General features: G+C 43.9%; 1 protein-coding gene across 2 annotated transcripts in view; it reads right to left on the bottom strand.

Annotated features, from left to right (window-relative positions):
• Window positions 1–19,252, bottom strand: part of LOC132663185 (stimulated by retinoic acid gene 6 protein-like) — a 52,786-nt gene that overhangs the window by 8,320 nt on the left and 25,214 nt on the right. For both annotated transcript variants that reach the window (XM_060609265.3, XM_060609264.3), the window contains 7 exons: window positions 18,787–18,907; window positions 17,180–17,225; window positions 13,410–13,538; window positions 13,001–13,071; window positions 11,473–11,584; window positions 6,478–6,631; window positions 1,735–1,810 (listed from right to left, as the gene is read on the bottom strand). In XM_060609265.3, coding sequence (XP_060465248.3) covers window positions 1,735–1,810; window positions 6,478–6,631; window positions 11,473–11,584; window positions 13,001–13,071; window positions 13,410–13,538; window positions 17,180–17,225; window positions 18,787–18,907 — 709 coding nt within the window. The remainder of the gene's footprint in view (window positions 1–1,734; window positions 1,811–6,477; window positions 6,632–11,472; window positions 11,585–13,000; window positions 13,072–13,409; window positions 13,539–17,179; window positions 17,226–18,786; window positions 18,908–19,252) is intronic.

Genomic DNA, 19,252 nt, shown 5'->3' with positions numbered 1-19,252 from the left:
GCAAACCTCTGCATGCTTTCCCCACGTGCTGGCTTCGGCGTGGCCCTCGGCACGAAGATTAGGTTGGCAGTGGTTATGTTCACAACCCCCATTTACATCTGTGTCCCACTTTTCCTCTAACATTCTATATCCAGCGTTTTCCAGGAGGTTTTGCAACATTATAATCACTAAATTGGCAAGACTTAGTATGAAATAAAGAATGTAAATATCTCATTAATAGTTTGTATATTTATTACACAATGAAATGATGGTTGGGGGCTATGTTGGGTTAAATAAAATATGTTATTAAATTATTTCCATCTCCTTTTTTACTTTTTACTCATGTCTATTAGAAAATTCAAAATTGCATCTGTAGTTTTTATTATGTTTCGGCTCGGCAACACTGGAGTAGAGTATGCCATCAGGAATACAAACACACAGATATATTTGCATGGTGCATAGGAAATTTCTGGGGGGATACAGAAAATGAATAACGTTTAGCTCTGGGGCAACAAACTTGAGTCTGAATGACTTCAGACTTCCTTTACACTAAATATTTTTTATAACATTTTTTAAAAGAGGCTGTATATAGGTTGTAATAATTCTAAGAAAAATAAAAATACTGGCACAGTGCTAGTGCTGTCCACTTGAAGGACTTTCTTATCCACTATTTCCTTTGCCCCATGGTCCTGTAAAGCAGACAGGGCAGGGATCATCATTCCTCTGTGACAGGTGTGGGAAGAAGGGGCCAGCCTGGACACCAGAGAAGCCTCCCCACCACAGAAGCCATTTCTTCCCTGGGCCCTCTACCATGTCAGTGCAGCCAGCTCTAAAAGGTGTCTGTGACTGGCTGTGGTCCAATGTCTCACTAATCATCTCCTAGGCACTCGCAGGTCAATGAAGGGAGGAGCAGACATATCCTTGCATCAGGCAGGGAAGGGGAGAGCAGCAGTGTCCAGCCCACCCATGGGGTCTGGGGAGAAGAAAGCAGAGAGAGGGAGCAAGCTAGGGCTGTGATGGAGAGCTGGGGCCTCTTTGTGCCAGGATGCGATCTGCCAGAGACCCACCTTTTGTGCAGCCAGATGGGGAGGATGTAAAGGCAGGATGCTTTGGAGCGGTAGGAGCTGGCCCTGGGCCTCCTGTGACTGCATATGAGTTACAGCCTGAGGTGGAGGGGAGAAGGAACTGAGAGACAGAGAGGAGGGATGGCAGATACTGCTGTCTGCAGTGGAGTGCTCACTACATACTGAAGGCCATCCCCTCCTCCTGCTCTGCTCTTCTAGAGACTGATGCACCTAGTGCCCTTGACCCGATCTCCTTTGATGTATCCTTGAGCCAGATGCACCTGCTGGGAACCCAGTGTGTTTAGTCCTGGAGAGCAGGGCAGGCCTGACACCCAACAGAGATGCTGAGTGTAGCAGAAGTGACAAGACCTCTCAGGACATGGCCAGCTGCTAACGGCTTGGGTGAGTTATTTTGTTGAGTCTCGGCCTTCTCAGCTGTAAAAACAGAGCTGAAACTACCTCTCACGGTTGTAGCAAAAATCAAAAGATTCTAAGCACAATATCAAGCTTATGGTAGAAGCTCAAATCAATAGTGTTTTCGTTTTGGGTTTTGTTTTATTACCGATCAGTGAGGCTGTTCCTGGACCATGTACACCTTCCTGGTTCCAATTTGGGTACTGCTGTCACTGCTCCAGAATTTTTAGAAAAGTACTGGCTGAAGACACACAAATGACTCCCAGAGCCCTCTTACCTGTAACAGGCCAGTATGTGGAACAGATAGCTCACACACGTGAGGGAGGCGGGCAAGATGGTCACCAGCCAGACTCCTGAAGTAGAAGAAGAGACATGAGAGGCCTGAGAAGATGAACCAGAAACAGTATTTTCAAAATGCGGAAGCTCACACAGAAAGGGTTGTGTAAATAAAGTTTGTTTATATTTCTGGTTCATTTCAGACACACACACCCTTGATATCCTTTACTTCCCGCACAAGCCTCTCCTTGGGTATTAATATTTTCCATCTACAGTGAGTACGGGGAAGAGAAAATTAGGGAGTATACACATCATAGTTCCCTTCCATTCTTGTAAAACCATTGATAGTTGATTTCGATTGGCCACCTCTAGTAAAGAGCAACCATGTACAAGGATAACTGGAATCAAGAGGTCTTGAATGTCCTTTCATCCCATCCATCCTGTGGAGAATCTCCACGGACATTACTCACAGTTTTTAATAGGTTGTATCTAATGTGCTTTCATTGTGATCCTGTGTGCTTATGAGAAAGGGATGGAGAAACAGGAAAGAGAGATGATTTGAAGGTATGAAAGCTTCTGGACAAGCTGTTTCTTAGTCAGTCCAATCGAAGCATTTTAAAAAATCGAACACCCCTTTTATCCTTAACCTGATAAAAAGCATCTGCAAAAAAAAAAAAAACCAAAAAAAAACAGAGCTAACATCATACTTAACAGCGAAAGACTGACTGCTTTCCCCCTAAGTTCAGGAATAAGAAAATCAACGTCCACTTTTGCCAATTCTATCTACATTATACTAGAGGGTCTAGCCGAGGCAATTCGGCAAGAAAATGCAGCCAGACTGCAAAGGAAGAAATAAAACTATCTCTATTCACCAGTGACTTTTTCTTATATTTAAGGATCCTAAGCAGTAAACAAACAACCAAAAATATTCAAGCCCATTAATAAATGAGTTCAGTAAGGCTTCAGGACGCAAGACAAATATATAAAAATCAATTGTATTTCTGTACCCTAACAATGCACAATGTGAAAATGAAGAAAACAACTGCATTTGCACTAGTAGCAGAGGATAAAATACTTAAGAATAAGTTTAGCAGAAGTATATAACTCATACACTGAAAACTACAAAAGACTGTTGAAAGAAATTAAAGAAGACTTAGATTAATGGAAAGACACACCACTTTCATGTACTGGATCTTTGGTAACATGGCAATGCTCCCTAAATTGATCTAAAGATTCAACCCAACCCCTGTTAAAATTCCAATGAAATTTTTGCAAAAATTGATAAGCTAATCCTATAATTCGTATAAAAATGAAGGGACCCAGAATAGGCAATACCATCTTGAAAAAGAAGAAGGAAATTTCGAGACTCACACTTCTTGATTTCAAACTCACTACAAAGCTACAGTAATGAAGTGTGGTATTGCCATACAGATAGACAAACAGATCAATGTAATAAACTGATAATCCAGAAGTAAACCTTCATTGTCAATGCATTTTCAAGAAGGATGAACAGGCAATTCAGTGGGGGAAAAGAATATGCTTTTCAACAAATGGCACAGGGGCAACTGATATTCACATGCAAAACAATGAAGCTAGAATCTTACCTCACAGCATAGACAAAAATTAACTCAAAATAGATCACAGGCTTAAACATAAAAGCTAAAATTATACAAGTCTCAGAAGAAAATATGAGAATAAATCTTTGTAGACTTCAAGTTAGGTAATGTTGTCTTAGATACATACAAGTGATAAAAGAAAAATGAATATGTTGGACTCCATCAAAGTTAAAAACATTTGTGTTTCAAAAGACACCATCAAGAAAGTGAAAAAGCAACTCGCAGAATGGGAAAAAATATTTTCAAATTGTATCTCTCTTATGGGATTTATGTATAATATAAAGAACCCTTACAGATCAATAATCAATAAATAATTCAACTTAAAAGTAGGCAATGGGGGTGCCTGGGTGGCTCAGTCGACTGAGTGTTCAACTTCGGCTCAGGTCATGATCTCATGGTTTGTGAGTTCGAGCCCCACGTCAGGTTCTGTGCTGACAGCTCAGAGCCTGCAGCCTACTTCCAATTCTGTGCTTTCTCTCTCTCTGCCCTTCCCATGCTCATGCTTTATCTCTCTCTGTCTTTCTCGGTTTCTGTCTCTCTCAAAAATAAATAAACATTAAAAAAATTAAAAGTAGGCAACAAATCTCCATGGACATTACTCACAGAAGATGTACAAATGGCCAATAAATACATGAAAGGATTCTCAATATCATCAGCTATCAGGGAAATGAAAACCCAAACCACAAAAAGATGCCATTTCAGACTTATTAGATGGCTGTAACAAAAAAGACATATAGCTTAGCGCCTGGATGGCTCAATCGGTTAAGCACCCAACTCTTGATTTTGACTCAGGTCATGATTTCACTGTTTGTGAGATTGAGCCCTGCATAGGACTCTGTGCTGACAGTGAGGAGCCTGCTTGGGATTCTCTCTCTCTCTCTCTCTCTCTCTCTCTCTCTCTTGCTCTCTGCCCCGCCCCTGCTTGTGCTCTCTCTCTCTCTCAAAATAAATAAAAACTTAAAAAGAAAGACACATACCAACAAGCGTTGGTGAAGATATGGAGGGAATTGGACCCCTGATGGTGGTGGGAATACACAGTGATGCAGCTACTTTTGAAAACAGTCTGGCAATTCCTTGATAGGTTAAACATAGTTACCATATAACCCAGAATTCCACTCTTAGGTACACACCCAGGATATATGAAAATATATGAAAAACTTGGAGATGAATGTTCATAGCAATATTACTCATGATAGCCAGAAAGTTGAAACCACCCAAATTTCCATCAACTAATGAATGAATAAGCACAATGTGGTATATTCATACAACAGAATAAAATTCAGCAATAAATAATAGGGGCACCTAGGTGGCTCAGTCAGTTGAGCATCCGACTCTTGATTTCGGCTCAGGTTATGATCTTGCCATTCTTGAGTTAGAGCCCGTATATGTAATGCATATACATACAATGGAATACTACTCAGCAATAAAAAAGAATGAAATCTTGCCATTTGCAACAATGTGCATGGAACTAAAGGGTATTATGCTAAGCAAAATAAGAGAAAAACAGATATGATTTCACTCATATGTGGTATTTAAGAAACACAACAGATGAACATAGGGGAAGGGAAGGAAAAATAAGATAAAAACAGAGAGGAAGGCAAACCATAAGAGACTCTTAAATAGAACAAACTGAGGATTGCTGGAGAGTTGGTAGGTGGGGGGATGGATTAAATAGGTAATGGGCATTAAGAAGGGTCCTTTTTGGGATGAGCATTGAGTGTCATATGTAAGAGATGAATCACCGGGTTCTACTGCTGAAGCAAAGACTAGACTGTATGTTAACTAACTTGAATTTTAAAAAAAAGGTAACTTCCCATGTCACATGTATGAAAGAGAATTTTCTTCAAATAATCCACACTAGATCTATTTCTACTAGTTTACGAGTCTTAAGTAAACATATCATTGGCAACACCTATTTCATGGCTTAAGGAGCATTTTGTATTTTATGGCCACTAAAAGTCAGTGCCACAAAGGCTTCTGGAAACCTTAGCACCCCTATCCAAGCCCCATTAAATTTTTTTTTTAACATTTATTCATTTTTTTTGAAAGTGAGAGAGGCAGAGCATAAGTGGGGGAGGGGCAGAGAGCGTGGGAGACACAGAATCTGAAGCAGGCTCCAGGATCCGAGCTGTCAGCACAGGGCCCGACACGGGGCTCGAACTCACAGACTATGAGATCATGAGCTGAGCCGAAGTTGGACGCTCAACCAACTGAGCCACCCAGGCGCCCCTCCAAGCCCCATTTTAAAGATGAGAAAACCAAGGTGCAAGAGAGAGGACCCAACTTGTCTGATGACACAGAGTTTACCTGACATCTTATCCAGGGCCTTTCTCAGCAGTCAAGAAGGAAGAACTCTCTTCCCTCTGTGGGCAATGGGCGCAGAATTAGAATGTTTTCAAAGAAAGCTGCTTTTTTAAGGTAAAGTGGCTGCTATGGGCAGATTCACATGTTGAAGCCCTAACCCTCAGTATGATGGTGTTTAGAGATGTGGCTTTTGGGATTAGTGCCCTTATAAGAGACAGGAGAGGGCCTGCTTCCTCTCCCTGCTCTCCAGCATCTGAGGATGCAAAGAGACGGCCATCTGGAAATCAGGAAGCAAGCCTTTATGAGACACCAGATCTTCTGCCACCTTGAACTTCCCAGACCCCTGAACGGGGGAACAAGTGTGTGTTGTTTCTGCTACCCAGTCTACAGTAATTTGGTATAGCAGCCTGAACTAAGCAGAAATTAAATCTGAACAACATAAATACACTTTTCATATAATCCTAAAGAAAAGCCAAGGCTTGCTGTTTTCTTTTTTCCAAAGTGAAAAATATATGATGATTTTAGTTGTTCCCACTGGCACCAGAACAAAATAGGCTATTTAAAATGAGAAAATTCTCAGGGATGTTCAATTCAGCCCCAAAGAGTTTTTAACAAAGTGGCCTGGGTCCTGACCCCACTGGCCTTCTAGTCATCCAAGGAGGCATAGATCCGTTGTAACCCACTTTTCCTCCCAAACCAGTCACCTCATGCAGGTAGTAGCAATACTACAGCAATCATTATTCCAGGTGTGCACCTGCCACCGGTTGTAAGTCTTTTTCTCTGTTTCCCACACTTTCCCAACAAAGGGAGCGGGATGGTTTTACCTTTGCTGACGTTCATCAGCTCTTTCACCTGCAGGATGACAGGGGTCAGGGTCCCCGTCTGGTTCATGGAGGCGATGTAGTTCTCCAGCTCCCCTTCAAACACATCCAGCTCGTCTCTCACATACATGAACATGCAGAACTCAATGACAATGAACTGGTGCAAAGAGCAAACATTTCAAAGTCTCACCTGAGTCCAGCCTACTATGTAAATAACATATGGACCTCTCTTTGGTTTTGAGGTCAAACTCTTTGAAGTTCAAAACGCATATGAAATAGATTCTGACCACTGGCTATACCAAGATGAGTGGGATTGTGACTTCTCTGAAGACATCTTTGGAGCCACCCCAAACTCTTTTCTGCACCCCATAGCATATAAGACTAAGTCCTACAATGGCTCAAGTCAGTCCTCAAACATTAATTACCTCAAAGTGAAATGAATGTCTAACTTTGAATAAGAAGTGACCTTGGGGACAATTCCAGCCATATCTCTCCCCACTCTTCTTCTTGCATCTTGGTGGTAACCACGTTGGAGAAAGTACTGTTTGCTGTATACACACCACACTTTCTCACTCCCATAATCCTGTCATCATGCCTTTATACCATCTACCACCATGCCAAAGCTTCTACAGTTCCTACTGCCATTTTACTTCATCAACCAAATTTTGTTTGTCTTTGCGCAGCTCAAATGCCACCATCTTCAGGCAGCTTCTCAATCTCGAATAATGCACTAAACTTTCAGAGCACTTTCACCTCATCTTTGTCTCTCTTTACATGGCACATACTTCATACCACATCATATCCCCTTCTCTTAGACCATGGGTCTCTCCCAGGCCAAGACTCTGCTGAATCAGCTCTCTTCTCTCTTCCAGGTCTTAGCATGGTGCTTGCCATACAGTAGATAACCACTAAAGACTAAAGGAACACAATGATTCCAAGTCAATTACTCACATTGCAGAGAACTCCACTTGTCAGTTAAAATCCATTCTCCCCTTCTTTGGGCACAAAGCTGGACTACATTTCCCAGCCTCCCTTGAGGGATGTGGCCATGTGACAAGGTTCTTGCCCATGGAATATGAGTGGAAGGAATGTGTGCTATTCTACAAGGGCACTTTGAAAACCTCCCACATGCATTTCTCCATGCACCTTCCCCTTCTGTTGACTGGATGCAGAGGGTGAAGGTTCTCGGGATAATGAAGCACATGATGGAAGAATCTCAGTTACAGAATAACACATGGACGACTGTTGTCCCCCAAACCTGAACACCTACTCAACATTGTTACATAGGCAAACGTATTTATAGTGTTAAGTTACTAAAATTTAGGGGTTTATGTGGTACTCCAGCATTACCTAACTCATACATTCATTTAAAACTTAATCACAGGAGGGGCGCCTGGGTGGCTCAGTCAGTTAAGTGTCTGACTTCGGCTCAGGTCATCATCTCAAGGTTTGTGGGTTCAAGCTCCACATCAGGCCCTGTGCTCACAGCTCAGAACCTGGAGCCTGCTTCGGATTCTGTGTCTCCTTCTCTCTCTGCCCCTCCCCTGTTCATGCTCTGTCTCTCTCTCTCAAAAATAAACAAACATTAAAAACTTTTTTTAACTTAATCACAGGATTAATTTATATAGGTATCATCCAGAAGACAATATGGTCTTCCACTTCTATCTCTCCATTTTGACTCTCCTTTTGACTCAGACGTTTTACCTCAGGTAACTTTGACCACGTGAAATGTTTGGCTCTGTGCTTAATAAAATATGAAAGTCAGAATGATGGCAACATTAAAAAATTTTTTGTTGAGAAAGCAAACTTAAATAACGCACCTATACAAAAAAACATGATGATCACCCAAAGTCCATAGTTTACGTTAGGGTTCGCTTTTGGTGTTGCACATTCTGTGGGTTTGGACAAATGTCTAGTGACATGTATCTACCATATAGTATCATACAAAGTATTTTCACTGTTCTAAAATCCTCTGTGTTCTGCCTATTCATCCCTCCCTCTCCCCAATCCTTGGCAACCACTGATCTTTTATTGTCTACATAATTTCACCTTTCAAAATGTCACGCAGTTGGAATCATATAACATGTGATCTTTTCAAATAGGAATCTTTCACTTATTAATATGTATCTAAGTTTCTTCCAGGTCTTTTCATGGCTTGGTAGTTCATTTCATTTTAGTGCTGAATTGTAGCCCATTGTCTGGATGTACTAAAGATTATTTATCCATTCACCTACTGAAGGGCTCTTGGTCACTTCTATATTTTGGCAATTATGTATAAAGCTGCTATAAACATCCATGCGCACGTTTTTGTATGCACATAAGTTTTCAGTGCATGTGGGTAAATACCAAGCAGGGTGACTGCTGGATCATATGGTAAGAGTACCATTTGTATTCCCACCAGCAATGAATGAGAGTTCCTGCCAGTTCACACCCTTGTTGGCATTTGGTATTGTCAGCATTCTGAATTTTGGCCATTCTAATATTTTAACGTACAGTAGTTGTTTTGATCATTATTTTAATGTGCATTTTCCTGATGACATATACTACAGAGCATGTTTTCATTTGCTTATTTGCCATTTGTATGTCTTCTCTGTGAGATGCCTATTAAGGTCTTTGGTTCATTTTTAAATCGGATTATTTGTTTTCTCATTGTTGAATTTTAAGAGTTCTTTGTATACTTTGAATAACAGTCTGTTTCAGATGTATCTTTTGGAAATATTTTCTCCTAGTATGTGGCTTGTCTTTTCACTCTCTTGACAGAGTCTTTTGCAGATTAAAACGTTTTAATTTTAATGAAGTCCAGGTTATCAATCTTTCCTTCATGGTTCGTGTCTTTGGTGTCATATCTAAAAAAATCTTCACCACTGAACTATAGAAAACCAACTAGTGGTTATCAGAGGGGAAGTGGGTAGAGGGATGGGTGAAACAGATGAAGGAGATTAAGAGTACACTTTTCATGGTGAGCACTGAGTAATGTATAGAATTGTTCCATCACTATACTGTATACTTGAAATAATATAACACTATGTTGCCCACACTGAAATTAAAATAAATATATATACATACCTACACGCAAACATACATTCATGCATAAATTCACTACCACTCTCAAATAATTGGTAATGCCAAATAATAACAATAACTAATTTAATTAAAAAAATAAAAAGTCATCACCAAACCCAAGTTAATCTAAATTTTCTCTGATTTCACTTTCTAGGAATTTCATAGTTTTGCATTTGACATTTAGGTCTGTGATTCATTTTAAGTTAATATTTAGGAAGGTCTGTGTCTAGACTCATTTTTTTTTTGCATGTGGATGTCCAGTTGTTCCAGCACCATTTGTTAAAAAGAAAATATTTGCTCCATTGTATTGCCTTTACCCCTCTGTCAAAGATAAGCTGACTCTATTTATGTTGGTCTATTTCTTAGCTCTCTATCCTGTCCATTGATTCACTTGTCTATATTGGCAACATCACACCATCATGATTAGGGTAGCTTTGTAGTAAGTTGAAATCGAGTAGTGTCAGTCCTCCAACTTTCTTCTTTTCCTTTAATATATTGTTGGCTATTATGAGTCTTTTGCTCTCCCTATAAACTCTAGAACCAGTTTGTCAGTATCCACAAAATAACCCCCTAGTTTTGATTGAGATTGCACTGAATTCCAATATAGATCAATCCCAATATATGTAGATCAAGTTGGGAAGTACTGATATCTTGACAATACTGAATCTTTCCATCCACACATATGGAATATCTCTCCACGTATTTAGTTCTTCTTTGATTTCTTTTAACACAGGTTTGTAGTTTTCCTCATATAGATCTTTGTGCATATTTTATTAGATTTACATTTAAGTATTCCTTTTGGGGGGTTGCTATTGTAAATGATAGTTTCTTTAATTTCAAATTCCTCTTGTTCAATGCTGATACATAGAAAAGCAATTGACTTTTGTAGGTTAACCTTGTACCTTGCAACCTTGCTATAACTGCTTATTAGTTCCAGGAGTTGGGTTATTTTCAAGATTTTATTTTTAAGTAATCTCTGCACCCAACATGGGGCTCGAACTTAAAACTTTGAGATTAAGAGTCACACGCGCTATCAACTGAACCAGCCAGATGCCCCTTCAGGAGTTTTCTGCTGATTCTTTTGGATTTTCTACATACGCAATCATGTCATCTGTGAACAAAGACATTTTTACTTCTTCTTTCCCTATCAGTATACCTTTTATTTGCTTTTCTTGTCTTATTACCTAGCTAGGATTTCCTAAGTAAATGCTGAGTGATGAGGGGAAACAGTCTTGCCTTTTTTCCTGAGTTTAGTAGGAAAGTTTCTAATTTCTCACCATAAAGTATGATGATAGCTGTAGATTTTTTTGTTCATATTTTTTATCAGATTGAGAAAGTTCCCCTGTATGCCTAGGTTACTGAAAAAAATTATCATGAACTGGTGTTGAATTTTGTTAAATGTTTTTCCTGCATCTCTTGATAGGATCATGGGATTTTTCTTCTTTCGGTTGTTGATGTGACTGATTACGTTAATTGCTTTTTTAATATTGTACCAGGTTTGCATACCTGAGATAAATCCAACTCAGTTGTGGTGTATAATTCTTTTTATACATGCTGGATTTGATTTGCTCCATTCCATTGTAATTCTTTAGATCCACCTGTCTCCAATTTCAGGGACAATGGTTTGTGCCATGACTTCTCTTATGGATCTAAGAACTGTTGAGTTTCAGTTCAGATTTTTACTTGTTAGGATGGACTGGCATCTTGCAAGCTCTTTACATGGAACTGACAACCGGAAGTCTCCATAAATAATTCAATTATATTTATTAGTCATTCACCATGTGGGTAAAAGTGTCCTTGGAGTAAAAATGGTGGTCAAAAAAATGTACTTCTTTTATTTACAGACTCAATTTTGACCCAGCTTTTAAAGAATAAGCCCTGCCCTAACCCCATCCCAATTATAAAATAGGAAAGGGTTTGCTTGGCTCTACTTACAAGGTACAGGCATATGAAAGCCAACACAGTGGTTCCAATCATTCTGCTTGGGAACTGAAAGCAGGGGTCCCACTCATACACCCTGGTTTGGAACCAGGACTTTTTAGTCTCCCTGTGAATGAATAAATAACAGAAAAGAGAGGCTGTGGTTGGTAAACAAATGCCCGATTCTTCTGAAAATAACCTCTGCTTCATCTTAGAATTTAGTGAAGAAAAAGAACATCCTGGTAGATTCCAGTTTTCATTCTCCCCTTATTCTTAAGAACAGAGACTCAGTTTTATTCAGTACAGCAATTCACCAAACTAAAGGGCTATGGTTCCTGATCTCTCTTACAGCTAGAGTGACTAAGATTAAGCACAGGCCAATCAGATGTCACCAGATGTGGCAGTTTGGGGGAGGGTGCTGAGGTATAATTCACACAGCTGGGAGGGACCCCATTGCCCTCTTTCTTTTCTCCTGCCTGCTGTCTGAAACACAGACATGGTGGCTGATCCAAGCTGGAGCCCACCCCAGCATCCGTCTTGGACCACGGACAGCCTTCATAATGACAGTTACTAAGAGCTGGAGCAGAAAGACAGATGACCAGTAAGTTCCCGTGGTGGGCAGTTCAGGGTCAGTATGAACTACCTGCCTCCAGAATTCTTTTATATGAGAAAGAAATAAATCTCCCTCTTGTGTGTCCCACTGTTATTTTGCATTTTCTGCTACATGTAACTCAACGTACTTCTAACCAAAGTACTAGCTTTGCCACTGTATGACCCTGGATTAGACACATCCCACTTGTGGGGCTTATCCCCTTGTACACAGTGGCAGTGGCAGGGATAGGGTTGATCACTGCTTTTGCTTGGCCATGAGCTATGTCCCCTGGTATTGGTAACAGCCCCTGCACTGTTTCTCTGGGAACCTGCTCCCTCCCCTCAGTCCTACCGCTTAAGTGAGGCTGAACAACTTCCTAGTTCCAAAGATGAACATATGACAGGCTTAACGATCCATTTACTCTAATCACCTAGCCACAGTAATTGGTTCTGGGAATGCATGTGGTCTGATGCGACTCCCTGAAACCCACTCATAGGACTTTGGTTTGAATTACTAGAAAGGAAAGTTTCTCTTTCCTGTGATCTTAAACCAGGAGGGTACAAGCTTAGAGATTCTGAGGGCCACCATGGGGAGGAAGCCCACCTAACTACAACGCTAACACAGATCAAAGCAGAGCTAAGAGAAAATGAGGAAACCAGCCCTGGTTCTGATATCAGTGAAGCCACTGGATCCGTCTGCATCGGAACCGTCCACTTCTAGAGTTTTTAATTATGAAAGGCCACACGTTTGCTTTTTCTCTTTAATCTAGTTTGAGCTGAGTTTCTGTCATCAGCAAACAAGAGTCCTGACTAATGTGCCCATCCAGTCATCTCAGGGTCTCCCGCACTGTCAGGGCTCATCAACACTGGCACAAATACCTGGGTGGGGGGAGGGGAGGGAGGAAGGAGGGAGGGGGCTGGGGAGGGGGGAATGAAGCACAGGGGGGCTTACTGCAGGGGGGCCTTCCTCAGGAGCCGCTTGACATGCTCCGCCTGGTGAACTTCCAGGAAAGGCTTTTCTTCCTGTAAGAAAACAGAGAGGTGTATGCTGGGGCTCACAGATCCTTGTTAGGGTTTCGGTCCCTTTGACGGGTTATCGTCACAGAGGGCAGGAATCTGGGTAAAGCTGCTCTTTTAGATTGAGCACAGTGGTTAAGAGAGAGCCTCGACAACCAAACTCTCTGGCTCCAGGTCTGGTTCCGCTCCAGACTGGCGACATGACCTCAGGGGACACAACTCACCTTTCTCGGTCCACGTCTCTTCATGCAGAATGGGAGAAGTAAAAATAGCGCCTGCCTCACACGGCTGCTGTGAAGACTAGACCTGCCAGTGCACATACGGTGCTCATACTCAGTACTCACCATCTGCAGCTCCCAGCCCAGGTGGACTCTCAGCGACTTGACAAACATGTGAAGGAAGCGGCCCAGCAGGAAGGCCAGGCACAGCAGTGATGGCCAGTAGAACATGACGGTCTCGTACTTCCCCAAAAACTGCAACAGAAGCAGAGCATGGAGCCCGGGCTCTAGGCAGGGCAGGGCCAGGCTGCCCGGGAAGCTGTGGACAGGAATCTGCCTGCCGGGCCCACTCTCACCAAGCCCACCTTCCCAGGGCTTGGCGGTCAATGATCGATGTTCTGCTCCCCCAGCCCCACACCCCCGCCTGAGCAGTGGGCCTAGAGTCCAGCAGCCCTGGATGTGAATCCCAGTGCCCCCATTTTTAAAAAATTTATTTATTGTTTAATTTACATCCAAGTTAGCATATGGTGCAAGAATGATTTCAGGAGTAGATTCCTTAATGCCCCTTACCCATTTAGACGATCACCCTGCCCACAACCCCTCTAGCAACCCATTTTGTTTTATAAGAAGGGCTTTCACAGCTTTTTCTGATTAGTTATTAAATGATGCTTTTGGAAAATATATACGACACAGAGAAGGAGAGAAAGAGGGGTGAGGAGGGGAGACAGAGCAGAGGGTTGGAGATGAGAGAGAGGGAGAGACATGTGGACAGAAGGAGAAACAGAGAGGAAGGAAGGAAGGAAGGAAGGAAGGAAGGAAGGAAGGAAAGAAGGGAGGAAGGGAGGGAGGGAGGAAAGAAGGGAGGAAGGAAGGAAGGGAGGGAGGAAAGACGGGAGGAAGGAAGGGAGGGAGGAAGGGAGGGAAGAAGGAAGGAAGGAAGGAAGGAAGGAAGGGAGGAAAGAGGGGAGGAAGGAAAGGAGGGAGGAAGGGAGGGAGGAAAGAAGGGAGGAAGGAAGGAAGGAAGGGAGGAAGGAAGGAAGGAAGGGAGGGAGGAAAGAAGGGAGGAAGGAAGAAAGGAAGGGAGGGAGGGAGGGAGGGAGGAAAGAAGGGAGGAAGCAAGGAAGGAAGGAAGGGAGGGAGGAAGGGAGGGAGGGAGGGAGGGAGGGAGGGAGGGAGGAAAGAAGGGAGGAAGGAAGGGAAGGAGGAAAGAAGAGAGAAAGGAAGGGAGGGAGGGAGGGAGGGAGGGAAGGAGGAAAGAAGGGAGGAAGCAAGGAAGGAAGGAAGGGAGGGAGGAAGGGAGGGAGGGAGGGAGGGAGGGAGGGAGGGAGGAAAGAAGGGAGGAAGGAAGGGAAGGAGGAAAGAAGAGAGAAAGGAAGGGAGGGAGGGAGGAAGGGAGGGAGGAAAGAAGGGAGGAAGGAAGGAAGGAAGGAAGGAAGGGAGGAAAGAAGGGAGGAAGGAAAGAAGGAAGGGAGAGAGGGAGGGAGGAAAGAAGGGAGGAAGGAAGGAAGGGAGGGAGGGAGGGAGGAAGGGAGGGAGGAAAGAAGGGAGGAAGGAAGGGAGGGAGGGAGGGAGGAAGGAAGGGAGGAAGGGAGGGAGGGAGGAAAGAAGGGAGGGAGGAAGGAAGGAAGGAAGGAAGGAAGGGAGGGAGGGAGGAAGGAAGGAAGGGAGGGAGGGAGGGAGGAAAGAAGGGAGGAAGGAAGGGAGGGAGGAAGGGAGGGAGGAAGGGAGGAAAGAAGGGGGAAGGGGGTCCCATAACTGCCATCATGTTGGCAGCAACACAAGTTCCTGGGAATACAGGTCTCTCAAAATGGTGCTCATAGTTTTTCTACGATTTTAGTTCCATTTTAATGAAAAAAAAAAAAAGTGGGTTTTTTCACTGTTTTAAGACAAACAATATTGTAACTTATTTTTCACAATTTACTAGTTGGTTTCATGTTTTTTATGTTTCCAGAGTACTCGCCCCCATGGGGAGTAGGGTTTTGATGTTGTGATGTTTGAGTGTGGGACACAGACATGCTGAGATGTGGGGGCTCATATCTCCCCTTCATCTTCCTCTCCAATATATGTTCACCACTTAAACATCAGATATCGCCACTGCCAATATTCCAGTGTCTTTCCTCTGTATCTACCCTTAATCTCTATCTGTTATAAATTGATATTATACCAAATACATAGGTCTGTCTAGATCATAATCATCTCCCCATGTGGTTATGAATTATTCGCAAACATCACTTTTAATGCTGTATAACAGTACACTATTTAGATGAATCAACTTTAGAGTCTCTCCTAATATTAGGACATTTTAGCCTGTTCAACATCTCATTTTTATATCTAATGTTTCCATGAACATTCTTCATTTGAGAACATGAAGTGAAATCTTTATTATTACCTTAGTCTGGGTTCCAGTTCCATGATTTTTAACTAGTAAGTCCCGTTAGCCCCTGAGTCTCACTTTCTTACCAGTGAACTGTGGAGGTACTAACACCTTTCAAAGTGCCTTGAAGCACCTTGAACTATGCAGTAGTTAATTTGGGGGACTGAGCCTAGAACACCCAGCACACTGTGGTTCTTAACATTAGTGATTCTCAGCACAGAAGTGAGGCCCTGCCCTCTCTTTCAATTAACCATGAATGTTCTGAAGTTCAAAAGAACCCCAGGAAGACTGGAAGCTCTCCAAGACACCAAAGAAAATGCCTATGATCTGGAATTTCAGGCACTGTGAGCAGAGTGAAGGAGGGCATCTTTTTGGGTAGAGGTATGCCAGAATGTTCTTAATCCCAGCCCAGAGATGCAGAGAGAAGTCCCAGCCCCCAAGTTCATTTTCCAGTCCAGCTGCCCCACTCTCCATCACGCCCTGTAATCCTCCAAGGTTACTCAAGTCTGGGAGAGGTTTTGGCAAGGCTCCTGGCCCAGGTGACCTCCTGATGCTCCCCCTACCTGCCCAGTAACCCTTATAGATGCAGTGTGACTCAGTCTTTCATCTTTTTCCTTTTTATGGTGTACAAGGTTAAACGGATGAAATAGTTTCCCCCAATTCTGAGGACAATGCATGATAAAGCTGGAATGTTCATCCAGTCTGAGACTTCCATTTCATAGACAGAGAAACTTAAGCTACATGAAGGAGTGGAAAGAAATGAGCTTTGGAGGGTGTCTGGGTGCCTCAGTTGGTCAAGCGTCCAACTTCAGTTAGGTCACGATCTCATGGTTTGTGAGTTCGAGCCCCGTGTCAGGCTCTGTGCTGACAGCTGGCAGCCTGGAACCTGCTTCAGATTCTGTGTCTCCCTCTCTCTATGCCCCTCATTAAACATTAAAGAAAACATTAAAGAAAATTAGGGTTGCCTGCATGGCTCAGTCAGCTAGACATGTGACTCTTGATTTCAGCTCAGGTCATGATCTCGCAGTTCGTGAGTTCAAGCCCGACATAGCACTCTGCACTGACAGTGTGGAGCCTGCTTGGGATTCTCTCTCTGCCCCTCCCTCCCTCTCTCTCTCTCTCAAAATAAATGAACAAACTTAAAAAAATTAAAAAAAAAAAAAAGAAATGAACTTTGTAGTCAACCAGACCTGGTGTCAACTCTCAAATCTGTTATTTCTTAAGAGTTACTTAATAAACTTGGGCCTCAGTTTCCTCACCTGTAGAATAGGTCTGCTGAGAGGTTCCCTACCTCGAGGGGCTGCTGTGAACATCAACTGAGAGAACATCTGTCTGTGAATGAGCATCCTGATGAACATAAGATGCTATACAAATGGAAGCATCATGAATGGCTCCAGCTCTCCTTTCGGTCATATGAAGGAGCTGAGGCCCAGAGAGTGGCAGAGGCTTGTCCAATGTCACGCAGCAAACTGGTCGTGGTGATAGGACTGAATGTTCTAAACATAGTTCAGCAGGGACTCACCTGCCCATGGGGACACTGTATGATGTAAAGGATGGTGACAGCAAACCTGTAGGACAAAAACAAGGCTTGGAGCACTGTAGTCCCTCCCAGCCCCTGGGAAGAAGCCCAGATCCCATCAGCCTGCAGCTACTTCCTCTTTCCTTACTCCTTGGGAGGACTGGTTGCCAGGCCTCTGTGTACACCCCACCCAGACTGAGCACCCTATTTGTGCCAAAGTGCATGCACCAAATACACTTAACATGTCCTTGTATAGGACATAATGCTGGAATCCATGCAGCAGAGCACAAAGACCCTGAGTGATCTCCTCCTCCCTGCCCTCACCGGACCCCAGAGAGGGAAAGGAATTTGTCATGAGTCACACCCAGAGCAAGGACCAAGGCTCAGGTCTCCTGACTGGTGTTGACGCTCCTTCTGGTGGGACTGGCCTTGTCTGGAAACACTGCCCTGAGGAATGAGCCTCAAGGCTTTAGTCCCGTGAAACACACACTCCTGGCCATAGTCAAGCTTGATTCATCTCCCAAGATGCACAAGCTGCTGAGTGATTCCGACCACCCATTCCTCCCCAGGTCAAAGGTTTGTCAGAGGCCAGAAGATGGTATTACCCCAGGTCTAACCCCGGATACCCTCTCTTTTAATTTTATAAAGCAAGCTGTTTACAAACTTAGGAATGGTAGCCATGGTGTGTCAGGTGCTGGTGAGCCCCCCTCCAGTGGCCCACACACTGGGCCTGAGGACCCCTGCCTCACACAAAGTGCTGCAGCAGGAGAGCCAGCTCAGTAAGGGGGACAGGGGCTAGAAAGCAGAGTGCTCGTGGGAGGGCTCAGTCAGCAAGGATTCCTGGGACCGGCTCCATGCTGGATCTGGGGTCAGTGCTGAGAGCACAGAAATCAACAGGAGGGTCAAGAAGTTCTCCATCTGTGGGGTTGGTGATCCATGAAGGATGAGCATGGATCTATCAATGGACCAAGTCAGGGAAGATAACCCACAGGGGAGAATAACAACATATAGACAAAGAGGCCAGAATGCATGATCCACAAGAGTCCATCTTGTTCTCCAGTGTACTCCCTGGCCCATAGCAGGGATATAACAGCATGTTTGCTGAGTGAATAAGCAGGTGGATGAAGGAACGCAGGAGTCTGGTGTGACTGGAGGTGTGTGCTAGAGACTGTTAGGGATGGACAGACAGGGGAGGCCAGACTGCAGTGGCCCCAAATGCCAAGTTAAGGCACATGGATTTTCTCCTGGGCTCCCAGGGGAGACATGACAGCACAGAGAAGAAGCGTCCAAATGGGTCTCCTACATTCCCCAGTGGGACCATTGGCAGTTGACAGAAAAGAAGTTTTCTACATCCCCGACTTCTGGAATATTCTAACCGCGAGCGGCCTGTGAAGCAGAAAGAATGCCTGACCTCCTGCAGCCTTACATGCAGTCCCAGGGAGAGGCCACTGTGGGATCTGGGACCAGTCACTCCACCTGCCCATCCTGGGCCTCAGTTCTAGGCAAAGTTGCCCTCCAAGGGGAGCTCTCGGGTCACCTCCAGCCCTTTGTCCAGAGTGCAGCCACGGCAAAGGAGTCACAGGAGGGCAGACACGCAGCGTCCGTCTTACCAGATCAGAGAGTAGCTGAAGCCAAGGATGGAGCTGACCAGCCGGAACTCCGACGAGAGGCAGGCAAAGAAGGGGAAGTGAGACAGGCCGACTTCCATGCCTCCAATCAGAAGCACAAAGGCTGGGGGAGACAGGGCCAGAGATCCTGTGAGCTCTCTTCTCACAGGCTCAGGGGTGTTGCAACAAAGATACAGGGCTTTACGCCCACTTCCTGTCACAGGTCTCAGGTCCCAAGGAGGTGAGTGGACAAGCCCCAGCTCGGTAAAGAGGAATGGACGAATGTTTTTCATTCTTGCAACAGACCCTTCCTGGGACCTGTTCCACGCCAGGCCCTGGCTAACTATTGAGATGAAGAAGATTTGGTCCCTGCCCTTGGCTAGCTCACACTGTGATGTGCAGAGACAGACCCCATAAGTGGACAAACAGCCATCACTGAGACTAAGGCCACCATAGCAACATGAAGAGT

Source organism: Panthera onca, chromosome D4, assembly GCF_046562875.1.
Source record: "Panthera onca isolate mPanOnc1 chromosome D4, mPanOnc1 haplotype 2, whole genome shotgun sequence".
In the NCBI taxonomy this organism is placed as follows: Eukaryota; Metazoa; Chordata; class Mammalia; order Carnivora; family Felidae; genus Panthera; species Panthera onca.
The sequence above is the reverse complement of the archived record's forward strand: the minus strand, read 5'-3'. Positions and strand labels throughout refer to the sequence as shown.